The sequence below is a fragment of the Ursus arctos genome, unplaced genomic scaffold (assembly GCF_023065955.2).
Source record: "Ursus arctos isolate Adak ecotype North America unplaced genomic scaffold, UrsArc2.0 scaffold_27, whole genome shotgun sequence".
In the NCBI taxonomy this organism is placed as follows: Eukaryota; Metazoa; Chordata; class Mammalia; order Carnivora; family Ursidae; genus Ursus; species Ursus arctos.
The window spans coordinates 9,368,192-9,381,514 of record NW_026622952.1 but is presented as its reverse complement, the minus strand read 5'-3'; the positions used below and the strand labels follow the sequence as shown (position 1 = coordinate 9,381,514).

Below are 13,323 nucleotides of genomic sequence, written 5' to 3'. Positions count from 1 at the left end.
TCAGTTTGAGCTAGAAAATGTATCCAAGAGATGCCTTGAACATCCTCGGAAGTAGATTCTTTGCAAGACATAAGACTATTTAAAACATTGTTCATGTTCTTAAGGACCATGCCACGGAGTCATTTTCAGAGGGAAAATGATCACAGGCAATGAGTAGTTGGAGACCCTTCAAAAGTCATAAATCTGAGTTTACATCTATAATATATACGAGCAGCTCAGTTTTGTAACCAGTCTAGCACATCCTGACAGAGGACTGGAATTGGAGGAGAGCTACGTGATATCGACAAATGGTCCTCACTGGCATTTTCTCTGCGATATTAAGGAAAAGTTTCCGGTTGATGCTTTCTAGAGTTCAAAGAAGAGGTTTGGGATCCTGCATGGGGAGAGAGCTGGCCTATTACAATGGCTTTTTCTTTCTAATCTAGTTTTGTTTTGTTTTGTTTTTTACATTTCTGAAAGGTTAGTAACACTGCCTTCTCATTCTCTTATGGAATATTAAGAACAAGCACAGGAACATTAGAACTGTGACATCGTGTCTGGTGGAAATAAACATTTAAGTGTAAGGCTTATGTGTGTACATTCATAAATATCTTTGACAAAAGGTCAGTAGAGGTGAAATGTCAGGTGTCGTGCAGCCATTTTCACCTATAACCCAGGTCTCAGATAAGGTAAGCCCCCACAAAGCTTCAACCCATTACTCTTCCAAAGGAGGTTCCCTCCCCGTCTATTTACTTCGCTGCCTATTGTTGAGAAAACCTATAGGTTCATCAATTACATACATTCAGTCCCCCGCTAACCAGAATGACTAATCAGGGACCTGCTGTCTGGCACGAAATCTAATTGTCTTTGATGGTCTGCTTTTCCAGATTTGTTTATAAACTGGAAAAATCTACAAATTGCAGACCATCTGTACATAACACTATGCTAATAGATGCGGGCATCCTGCAAATCCATAAGCTCATTACCTCTAAGTAACTAGTTTCTTCACACACTCCTAACTGGGATTATCCATCTAAACCAAATAAGGAGAAACGTATGAAGAACTATTTCTCTGAGGGGCGAATGCTTCCAACAACCTTCTGGACTGGTAAGCCTCTCTGTCCAAGAGATGACCTGTTAGCACGAGGTCATTCGGCTTTAGTCATACAGATGTCCGTTAGCCTCGAGGCGGTCAATGTATTGATCCCATAATGCTAATTTGAAAATTTGTGTTGCTTCTGTTAAGGGATTAATTAGGGCCTTCCCGGTGTTGGCAACCTCTTGTAAAATAATTTTCTAACCCAATATTCGTGCCCTTATGATACTTGTCAGATATTTCCACGAGAAAGCCTTGAGAGTGGCATTTGATACATATGAACCGGAACATTTTAGGATGACGGGGGAGGCAGATTTAATGAAAAGGAATTAACTTCAGTGAAGGACACCGAGCTCCTCTTTGTGGCCAGAGGGGGGTGGCCAGAAAGCTGGTGTGTTGTATCCGTGGAGAAGAGGGAGTGAATCTCGTTCCCAGATATATTTTGTTTGGCCCTCACAATAGATGTTGAGCCATCGTGTTAGAATCAAGAAATATGGACTATGAGAAACAAACTGAGAGCCTCAGAGGGAGGGGGGTGGGGGAATAGGATAGACCGGTGATGGGTAGTAAGGAGGGCACGTATTGCATGGTGCACTGGGTGTTATAAGCAACTAATGAATCATCGAGCCTTACATCGGAAACTGGGGATGTACTATATGGTGACTAACATAATATAATAAAAAATCATTAAAAATATATATATATATATAACGTTAGACTCTACGTCCCTGGTTTTCTCGGGAGAGCTGGAAGCTCTGGTTACAGGGGTAGCCACGGTCTGAGCCTGACGGGTCATCTACATTTTGTCATAAAGGGCCACCACTTTCCCATACATCCTGACTCGGAGGCTCAATACTCCAGAAATTCAAAGACTGCCGTGATACATTAAAAGCGAGAGATTTTTAAGCAAAAATGAAGTCGTTGTCACTTTCATTATAGTTGTTGGTTTTTGGGTTTTTGGGGTTTTGGGGGGTGTTTTTTAATACTCATGTCTCTACCTAAAATAGGAAAAACAAAAGCAGACAGAAAGTGATAATATTTTTTAAGACAAATGAGAGTGAGCTCATTCCTTTGGGGAAATGAGCAGCCCCTTGTCTTTAATATGCAAGCGATGTGCATGGATGTCTTGTACCCAGGGCCTCTTCGGTAATTTATGTTTCCTCCCTGGCCCCCAGGAACATTGGAGTTTGCAGCTGCTGGTTTAGGGAACGCTTTTGCTATCTTATTTATTAAACTACTCAACATTAGGAGCACTTAGCTCATCAAAAATGTTTTAAAATTTCTCTAAGTGACAAAAGCGTAAATCCAAAAGCAATTCTTCATTTTTATAAGCCCAGAACATACCAAACTGATTTCCTCATAAAGATCCTGCCATCAGTTTAATGGATAAACTATTAGTTTACGGATTTAAAAAAAAAAAAAAAAAAAACACAGTCCCCCAGTTAGGAGTCTCCTAATGCGCTGCTTGTTTATAGACATAACTGGGTTGAGGGAGCTCCGTCATGACATCATAAACACTGATATACCGTGACATGTATGTAACTACGATACCGCATTCATCCTAGATCAGTGTTTTGCAAACCATGATCTGGGAAGCCCCAGCAGCAGACCACTGCATATGTCCATACTACATGTGGGTGGGGAGGGGGTAGATCGTATGGTGGGGCAACTTCTATGGTGGTACAGGTTGTGCACTGAACATCTCTCTGGGGCATGACTGACATAGGGAAGGATAGGCATGATCTGTCCTGGAGTTCTGCCAACAGTGGCTCTGGGAATGGCCATGTTAATGCAGCTTGGGGTCCCTCCCATCTGTGGCTCTGATAACCTCACTTCTTCAGCGTTATAAGAAATTTCCTTATCTATTTTTTCATCTTGGGCTTTCAGATAAGCATTAAACTGAGGAAACGTTCTATGGTTAAATATAAATTTGAAAACCACTGTGCCACATGGTAATTAAGAGAGATTTTTTAAGCTAAAGTGATTTTGTCAGATTACTAAATAGCTTTCCGTTGAATATGCCACGATTAACCACTGGGAAGAAAAGGTTTCTCTTAAAACCTCTATAAACATACTGCATTTTCTTCCAATCATTTTTTAAGTATATATATGTTCATGATTTTTTTTGTTTTAAATTTATGACAACGCTAAACATATAATTTTGCATTTTAACTCTTTCATTTATTAGGAGCATTTTCTGTGTTTTCACTAGTTGAAATCAGGACTTTTCATGTCTATGTAACATTAAATCATATTGTTACATCATGATTTATTTAAACAAAGCTCTATTTGGCATGTGGCTTTGGCATACGTTTTTCTTCCTCCTTCCCTCCCTTTTTCTCTTTCTCTACCAAAAATAATTTGCTGTGTTTAAATCCTTGGTGTAGCCCTAATACTTTCTTTTGAGTAAATTCCTAGGATCATCGTTACAAGAACAAAAGGCATTACTCTCTTTAAGACTATCAGATGGAGATAAATATTAGGAAGAAGATTAAAGCAGCTAGGGCAGGGAATGGGCAAGGGAAGGGAGGCTGCTTAGGAAAAGGGTGTATTAGGCAAGACCTCTCTGAGGAGGTAACATTTGATCAGAGACTTGAATGAGAAGTGAGATTGAGCCATGAGGGTGCTTATCGGGAAAGGCCTCCCAGGCAAAGGAATCCGCAAGTGTTGAGGCCATGAGGTGGGAACTTGATGGAGCTTTCCAGGACAGGCAGGAGTCTGGGAGGGCTGGAGCCGTGGGAGCAGGGGTTGCTTAGCAGCATCTGAGGTGGAGAACCAACTGGGGGTTCAGACTGGGAAGGACTTTGTTAGCCTTGATAAGGATTTGCTATTTTGTTCTTAGATTCTCCATTGAAGGATTTCGAGCCAGAAAGCGACATGATCTGATTCCTTCATGGAGAATCAACTGTGGAGGCGAGAATGAAAGCAGGCAACAGCCCAGGTGGTTAGAGGCTGCCGTTCCCATCCTGGAAAGGGGATAGTGGTAGGGGATTTCTGCAACCGCAGAAACGCCCCATGCTCTGCAAGTTCAGCAAAAAACAAACCACTGTGTGTGTGTGTGTGTGTGTGTGTGTGTGTGTGTGTGTGTGTGTAGAATTTTAGTCTTTGGTATTTTGGTAGGAAAAACTTCATTATATGTAACTTTTTAAAAGTGGTGTAGGATATTTATTCATTGTTTAATTGCCAGGTGTCCCTTTTTTCCTTCATCTTTATGCTGTATTATTAAGGATGGAATTCTACCATCAGTGTATGAGAGCTTGAGCTCTTGAGATTATGAGTCCTCGGATCATCATATTTTCCCCCTTTTATCTGCCGCATTTGTAGCAAATATTTCCCTAGTTTGTTGGCTGTTTCATTTTGTGTATGGTTTACTCTTATGCAAGTTTGCAATTTGAGGCCAACCTCTACTTGATGATGGCGGTTTTGATTTCTTCTGAGCTGGAGTTCCTTCAGGAAAGCTTTCTGTGATTTCCAGGTGCTGGGACTCCTTTGGTTTTGGTCTCCAGAGCTCTTTCTGGCTGTTTACTCGCTAGAGATAATTTCCTTCTGGATCAGAACTGCCCGATTTTACTGACCAGCTGTTTGTGGGAACTGTGGTAAAGAAGACTTAGGTGGGGACACAGGGAACAACTTTCTAGGTCCCACAAATAGCAAGAGGAAGGGAACAAGCAATCAGAAAACGGGGCAATTTACACTCGGAATTTCTGAACCAGGAGAGTGGAGTGGAACAGAAGCTCCCCAGACCTACTTTAAGCAGACCAGTTTGTTCTTCCTTTCCAGTGACATAGCTGTGACGGTGAGGATTTTAAAAATCCATCCCTGTCGGCCTTACGGTAAGCGTTTCATCCCAGATATTGGTGACAGTGTGACTCCCGCCTCTTGTTTTCTGGTGGCGATGTGGACCGACTTCTTTATTTCCACCTTGCCCATTAACTCTAAGACCCATGAAAGAAGAGGCTATATGGTTTTGTCTATCTCGCTTTACCCAACTCTCCAGACCCCCCTCTGATATCCCGTGTGTGTTTGAATATTCATCAGGGAATAAGGGAATTACTATAAAGTATGCAGGGTCAGTGGGGAACAGGGCATTTTGTCACAGACTGGGGCTCGAATGTGTGTTAAAATCCTTTCCGTTGTCCTGCTTGGTTAAGCAGAGCAGTGCTTTGGGGCTTAGGGGTCATCGTTAGTGCCTAGGCCTCCTCCAGGCTGGGACGAGGTGATCCTGTCAGGAACTCCTGGGGTTGTAGTCTGGCTTCGTTACTTCCTGGCCCTGAACCACATTCCTTTTCCCCCCTCTTCTTGCTAGTACAAGCAGTTCTCAGACCTCTGCTTTTGGCTCTTCACATCACTTTAGTTTCCAGAATTGACCTCCTGGAGGGTAGCTTTTGGATGGCGATGATTTCCCGTACTCTGAGCTCTTGTTAATGGGGGAGTACTAGGGGTAAATGTCATGATAAAAGGATCCTAATAGGTTTTCTTCTGATAAATAAATCCCTTTTTGTAGAGACCAAGAAATCCTTATTAAACTGAACTGTTGTACAACCGACACCACTTGCTTGTTGGTAAATTCTTTAAACAGAAATGAGGCATCGTACTCCAAAACCAACTTTCAATCATCTATGCTAATGGTGGGCAGGGCACGAGGGAAAGTCCCCCAGTGCATATGCTTCTGTGTGGGGTCTCTTTGGTGTAGTCACTGCTGTTGCTTTCTTTTTTTTTTTTTTTTTTAAGATGATTTTATTTATTTATTCGACAGAGAGAGAGACAGCCAGCGAGAGAGGGAACACAAGCAGGGGGAGTGGGAGAGGAAGAAGCAGGCTCATAGCGGAGGAGCCTGATGTGGGGCTCGATCCCATAACGCTGGGATCACGCCCTGAGCCGAAGGCAGACGCTTAACCGCTGTGCCACCCAGGCGCCCCTGCTGTTGCTTTCTGTGTTAAATGACGATTTCGATGAGTCTGTTAAATGTCCGTGTATAATATACGCTGATACCTGGAGCTCGACGGTTATTGTTGAATGAGATGCATTTAGCGCTACCAAGATGGCACTGGGGAGTGGAGATGTTGTTTAGATGTGGAGGCACAGGACACAATGAGGAAGGAGGGCAGTTAGTTCAGGGGTGAAACTGGCCTGCTTGATAAAATAGGGGCACTTAAGGGTGGTACACACCATCTGGGGGAAAGAAGAGGATCTAGGGAGCAGAAGATTCCACCTCTGTCTTCTCCAGATGTCCAAGGAAAGGGACATTTGGGCCAATAGTAGGATTAGAGTAGAACTGGAAAGAGGAAAATAGGTTCTCCGGGAGCAAACTAGAGAAAATAAGTCAGAGTTGGGACTAGCCTGTGCCCAGAGAAGGGTAGAAGTCCACTCTTCCAGAGGAGATGCTGGGCCTTAAATGTGCCGGACGTCTGACCCAGCCTAAATGTCTGTTGGATCACTGAAGGAGTTACATAACTGATCACCAGAGAAATGTATCTCCAAGACTAGAGAACACTGAGATTTGGATTTTACTGCCTATGATTGCCCAAATCGGTATTATATTGGCCTTTATACATTATCATACTTTTTAAAAAAAATTTTTCTTAAATATTTATTTTAGAGAGAGACAGAAGGAGAGAACTCGAGCAGGGAAAGGGGGTGGGGGGCAGACTCCCCCTGCTGAGCATGGAGCCCGAGGCAGGGCTCACTCAGTTCTAGGACCCTGAGATCATGACCTGAGCTGAAACCAAGAGTTGGACTCTTAACCAACTGAGTCACCCAGACGCCCCATCACACTTTTCTAAAAATGTGTTTAAATGCAAACATTGACCTGAAACCTTGTCTGACAACATAAATATCCTCTCAGCACAATGTTCTGCATATAGGTGTTGATTTTCTGAGCTCCATATTGGACTTGTCATGGAAACATAGTTGTCATCATCAGAGTTGCAATAAAATGAAATACAACGAAATGACCTCATTGTAGTCCCCTCTTTTCTCTCTTCCACCGCCTTTTAAAAAAATAGGTCAAAGTCAGTACATATTTGCGTTCTTTTCTTGCCTCCATTTATTAACTCGAGTGTTCATTCCCTGAATGTGCCAAATTGGCTAGATAAAAGGGACGGGATGTGGAAAATCACTGTTGCTCTGTGTGTCGGGAACGTCTGTCTCCCCCACACCAGAACTGCTCACCTAGCAATTCCAGAAAAGAGTTCTTTATCTTTTTAATGACCAGTAAACATTCCTTTCTTCTTATAGGTGGAATGGCTGAAAAATGAGGAGCCCATCGACTCCGAGCAAGACGAGAACATTGACACCAGGGCGGACCACAACCTCATTATCCGGCAGGCGCGGCTCTCGGACTCGGGCAATTACACCTGCATGGCAGCCAACATCGTGGCCAAGAGGAGAAGCCTGTCAGCCACAGTGGTGGTTTATGGTAAGACCAGCCCAAAGGCCAGGAATGGATAGGGAGGACAGAAAGCAGAGAAGTAGAGGGATGTGTCTTTCATTACAACTTTCAGTGTTTAGGGCTGAAAGGACTGTAGGGGTCATCCATAACTGTGCTCTCTCCTGCCTCTCCCACTTGGTAGGGAGAGAACACATCCCTATTGCTACTGATGTGTTGTTCTTCCCTCCAGTACTGGACTACTGTGAGAGAGTGACTTTTCCAATCCCTCTTTTAAAAATAATGTTACAAGTCGTTTATTTTCTCCCATTGTGTTTGTGTTTGAAAAGAAGCAAAGTGGGCAACTTCTGCCTCCCCACCCGTCCCAAATACAACATCCACTCCCATCCTCCCCAGACCCGCTGTGGGCACTTCCTCTCCTGGCATAGGAAATCCACCAGAAACAAACACTGCTATTTGCTAAATAGCTCAGGTATTGTATAGAAGACCTTGCTGGCTGTTTAAGTAAAGGCATTCCCTTCCACAACAGAAGAGCCCTGGGATTTATTTTTGAAGCACTTAAAGTAATAGAAATTCAAATGCTGATATTTCCTTCCCGTACTCTGGATTTTCAAGTGCTTTAGAGAGATGTTGATGACTTCTTCCTAGTTTTCATAATTTCCCACAGAGGAAATCCTCTGGGTCCCTCTCCTATCAGATGAGTAGACTGAGGGACAGAGGCGAGGTGAGCCCCACTGGTGCCTCGTGACGGGGCAGCCAGTGTGGGTCCGCAGGGTCTCCTGGTCCCTGGATGCCGAGCTCACAACACCCGGCGCAGTGGCTTGCACATAGTAGGCAATCAGTAAAACCCTCTCTCCTTTCTTTCTCCCCTCCCCACTTTTCTCTCTCAGTGAATGGAGGCTGGTCTTCCTGGACAGAGTGGTCAGCCTGCAATGTTCGCTGTGGTAGAGGATGGCAGAAACGTTCCCGGACCTGCACCAACCCAGCTCCTCTCAATGGTGGGGCCTTTTGTGAGGGAATGTCAGTGCAGAAAATAACCTGCACTTCTCTTTGTCCTGGTGAGATATGTGTAGATTCCCTTTTCCCTTCTGACCCACCGGCACTAGTAAGCTGGTGGGAAGCACCGAATAGAACCTTCCTTCCCAAAGTTATCCTCCCCCACGTTCTCACAATGCAACCTCTGTGCAAAGTGCTAGTGTGGAACTCGCTAGGATAGCAAGAACATGGGTGAGATACCTCCGTTTGGGGGTATGTGTGTGTGTGTGTGTGTATACATACACACACACACACACACACATACACACACATATTTAATATTTACATGATCCTGGACACTCACCATCAACAAGCCGAAGGCTTGGAAGTAGTTCTGTATTACCCGTGTCTGGTTGGGCTAAGCCCTCCCTTCTCTCCTTGGGTTCTCCCATTTGGTGGCACTTACTTGTACAATAACAAGGATGAAGTTGTCCGTGAGCACAAAGCAGGAAGCAAAACTCTGACCCTTTTTCATCACTTACCAATCAACTAACCTTATCAGCTTTGTATTTATTTCCAATGCAACTGGCAGGGATTGTCTAGTATCACAGCAGTTTCTATTTGACACGTGGTCTGTGTTTGCCTTCGCCTTCCTTTCTGAATAGAGGCTTCATTGACCAGATATGGCTCTTATAAGCTCTTTTGTTCATCTCTTACTGGCTCTAACCCAATTTCTACAATGAGGAATAGATGAGATGGAAGATGACTTTCTTTATGGAAAGCATATCCTCCCACTGAGAAATAAATTGATGCTGGGTCTCACATGCATTATAAAACATTAACTCCAAGGACGCTGGACTCGAGCCTCGGGTCTTTAAAATTTCAGATCTAGTTCCGCTCAGAGCCAAGCTGAGGTTCTCAGCAGCAGCTTATTCTTGGAGTTTCATTTTAAACTCGTATTCGGTAAATATTTATTGAGTGCTTACTATGTGCCAGGTACTGTGCAAGATACTTTTATACATGTAATGTCATTTAGCTCTGTGTTGTGAGTTTTATTATCCCCCAGTTGACAGAAATAGTACAGTGAGGCTAAGGGATTGCCCAGGAGCCAATATGTGAACACAACCAGGACAAGTCGCCAGGCTGCTTCAAGTTCAGTACTTTTTATGTTACCCTCTTCTTGACTAATTGCTCTAGATTAAAAATTGCACAATCTATCTATCTTAACCCACATAAGCGTGGTTGGACTATTCCTAGGAGGTAATGGGACAATTGCCTCCAACAGCTGCCATAATCTCTAGGGTCAATTTTTAGTGGAATTAAAATCAGTTTGTTCATTTCTACAATCCATGACCCACGAAATTCTATTTATGTAAGTCCTGGTGTCTTGGGGTTTGACTGACCTGTTTTACTTTAATACTATCAATATATATAGGTTTAACTTCTTATTGTTTAGGGCTTTCAGGGCTTAAAGATAGTTCATTCTACTCTCTGTTGTAAACTGTCTACCCACTAGGAACTGGTGATTACCCCCACATGCTTCATCTGTCCAGCTAAGATGCACTTGGGCATGCCAGACTGGGAATGAACAGGTCATGACATTCTTAGCCACCCCAGGAGCACGGAGCATGTGAATGCTTGCCTAAAGTCAGTAACTGGTCCCCTCCTGAAGTAGCCAGAGAATTACACCACTGCTTTTGTTAGCCTCTGTCTTGAGGACAGAAACCATGGAGAGAAGATAAGCAGAAATTATTATTTTTTTTTTTTTGGTGGTAGTGGTGATTTCTTTAAAATCCAGCCGTAAGACCAACAGCAGTCCTGGGGTGAGTCCCCTGACAGCTGCCTGCTTCGCTCTAATGGTGGTTCCTTTTGTTTCCCTTGAAGTGGACGGGAGCTGGGAAGTGTGGAGCGAATGGTCAGTCTGCAGCCCGGAGTGCGAGCATCTGCGGATTCGGGAGTGCACGGCCCCACCCCCAAGGAACGGGGGCAAGTTCTGTGAAGGGCTAAGCCAGGAATCGGAAAACTGTACAGATGGTCTCTGCATTCTAGGTAACACCTTCTGTTTCACATTTTCAGTGTTTGTCCACAACATGGCAAGAAACGTTGTGACCATTCATTTGCTTGAACACGTTAACAGAAAGCAAAATCGTTCTCCAAGAGCAAAAAGAAAACGAGTGAGAAGAGTAGCCAAGTAGTCAAATACTTTAGTAGCGATGGGGTCATTTAAATATCATATCACCGTAACTTCCGTAAAGGTGCATACCTATCAATCTAACCAGTAACGTTTCAAGAGAGCTGATTTAAGAAAGTGGTTACCATTGCTTTTTAGCTTAGCAGTTCTTTTCCTTTCCTGGCCGCCATTTTAAAGTCCTTTCTTTTACTGAATGAACGTCTCTGTGGACATTGGCCGTGTATGGTATTAGTCACGCACGTGTAATTTAGTGGGCTTTTGATTTCCATTTTTCTATAGCGGACATAAAATCACTAGGAAGACAAGGAACTTTGGCATATGTCCAGCACTGGAGCTAAGATCACTGTGAAATCCCCCCATGAGTATAAAATGCTGTGTGAGCCTTTCCCCTCTATTCATTCCTCTCTTGTCTACCGATGCATGGTTTTCTAGCGTCCTTTAGCCTCCATCTTCTGCATATTGAGATGTCGGTCAGATAGGATCAGGGACTCTTAATGGCTACAATGACTAAGCTTTCCAAGGGAAAAAGAGTGAATCCTCTGAAATCATAGAGGTGAATAAGATCTATTTTTACATCAGTGGGAAAGGGGTGTGTGTATAAGAGCCCAACACCAGGATATATTCTGCCCTTTTAGACAGAGTGTGGCTACCAGTTCAACAAAAACGAATTACATTTTACCGTCTCTGCAGGAAGCAATGAACAGCAGTCTAGGTAAATGATGCCAGCATCACCGCACGTGTCACTGGTAGCCTGCCAGAGTGCTCTTGGTAAAACTAGCTGTTTCAGCAGTGAAGGCCGGGTTTGATTAAAATAGCATTGGGCAACAGCTTTATGGAGCAGGAGCTTTGAGAAGGATCTAGGTCATGTTACAATTGGGGAATCTCCTTCACTCCAGTTTTTTCTTTTCATGCCAAACATGACCCTAAAGCAATTCTTCAGTTCCCGACCTCTCCGGGAGGTTTCACAATGGCACTGCTTGACTCTTGGGTGACCTACAATTCAATTCTTAGATGTTATTTAGCTTTCAACAGAGTCTCTGGATTTCCTTGGTTGTCCCTGAGGGCTGCATTTCTGGAGATGGAGCTGCCAGCTCTGAATGATCGCTTTAATATTTGGGTGTGATTGTTGCTTGGTCAGTTGTGACTGGTGCACAGAACCTTAGTGTTATGCTATCACAGATGGCCACACCTAAATGCCCTCCACAAGAAAATGAATGCCCCGAGAGTAAGATCACGCAATCTTTGCCAATAACAGTCCAAGGATCCAAATTACAAGCTAAACTAAACATCCAGTGCTTTTATGCTTGCACATTTCTCTTCCGGAAAGATAATTATGTGGTATGATTGTCAAGAAACTTTTTCTAAGCCTAACCACCAGCATTGGGTGGTTTTCTGACCAATGCCCTTTCTACTTGCTGAACCTAGCGGCTTCTCTGCTCTGAGGATCGCAGCCGGAGGTCAATAACAGGTGTATGCCTCATTGACGGGAACAGAAGGGTGAAATTGGTGGGGTGTTTAGCTTGAACCCGAGGAATAAGAGAAGCCTGTTCCCTCTCCCTCTGTGCTACCAGATAGAAAACTAAGGGCTGTGGCTTGAGAAGCTTAAATCAGTCTGCTTCAGAGATTAGTGCCTTGATGTGTCATGAGACCAAAGCCAGAGAAATGCCACAGGGGTCAGAAAGAGAGAGGAAATCTTTAAGGCTGAGCTACCTGATAGCTGATCCGTCCTTCTCGTCAAGATGTGAGATAGGTCAGTTCAACAGTGACACTTCGGCAACCAAAATATCAGTTGAATGCCGGTTTGGTTTCATTTCGGATGGGTATATTGATATGAAAAGTTCGAATAGACAGTTTGGAAATTAAATCAAGGGTAAAGACATCTGTACAATAGCAGGTTCAAATAAACATCCCCAAGCTACATCTGATAATCTCACCACATTGTCTATCGAATGATCTACTAAAATGACCTAAAGGAAGCACCTGAAAAGGTGAGCCGGTAATCACATCAAAGTAAAGGCTGCCTGGGTAAGCATTTTCTCTTGGACCGTTCTGAGCTTCATTGTTTTCCATTACCGTAATTACCTGGGTCCCTTCCCGGTCTTTCCTAGGGCACCGAAGAAGAGAACTTTCATTCTGGGTTCGCTCAGTGCATCTAAAACAACTCTTTCCGCTAGTGGTTTACACAATGCCTACTTTTTGTATCTAGGATTACAAAGGGTAGGTTTCCCTTTACCCAAACAAAACCCATCCTTTCCTTTCTTCGGGCAAGAGAGTCCAGAGTACCTACTTGACTGACTCATTCTTAAACTCTGTGTTGGCTAAGTTCATGTTTCAGAGGCAGCTGCCCTGCACAATTGCTTAATTATACCATAAACTCTACATAGCAAAAGGAAAATGGAACCAGCAGGATAACATGCTAGCCCAGTGTATTCTTAAGTTGTCACGACGTCTACTACTGCTTGCTAATTCTCCCAAGGAGTTTTAATATTAAAAACCCATTTCCAGCCCATTTATAGTACATGGTAGGTTCTCCTTTTGACACACAGATTTTTCCTAGAAATACCCAACAGCTGCCTTTCTGTATAACAATTGATTAATTCACAGTTGCTTTCATGTATATTGCATAGCAGAAGTGGATATACTATTGCAGACCCACAGGAGTAATAAGAATGTAGATCTGGACACATATGGTGT

At 43.5% G+C, this 13,323-nt stretch overlaps 1 protein-coding gene across 4 annotated transcripts in view; it reads left to right on the top strand.

The window, feature by feature from the left end:
• The window catches only part of UNC5D (unc-5 netrin receptor D), a 542,759-nt gene that overhangs the window by 423,914 nt on the left and 105,522 nt on the right, over positions 1-13,323 (top strand). For 3 of the 4 annotated variants that reach the window (XM_057303433.1, XM_057303432.1, XM_057303431.1), the window contains exons 5-6: positions 7,313-7,493; positions 10,323-10,487. In XM_057303433.1, coding sequence (XP_057159416.1) covers positions 7,313-7,493; positions 10,323-10,487 — 346 coding nt within the window. Of the gene's footprint in view, positions 1-7,312; positions 7,494-8,353; positions 8,522-10,322; positions 10,488-13,323 lie in introns of all 4 variants that reach the window. The other variant, XM_048226276.2, reaches the window with a different exon arrangement.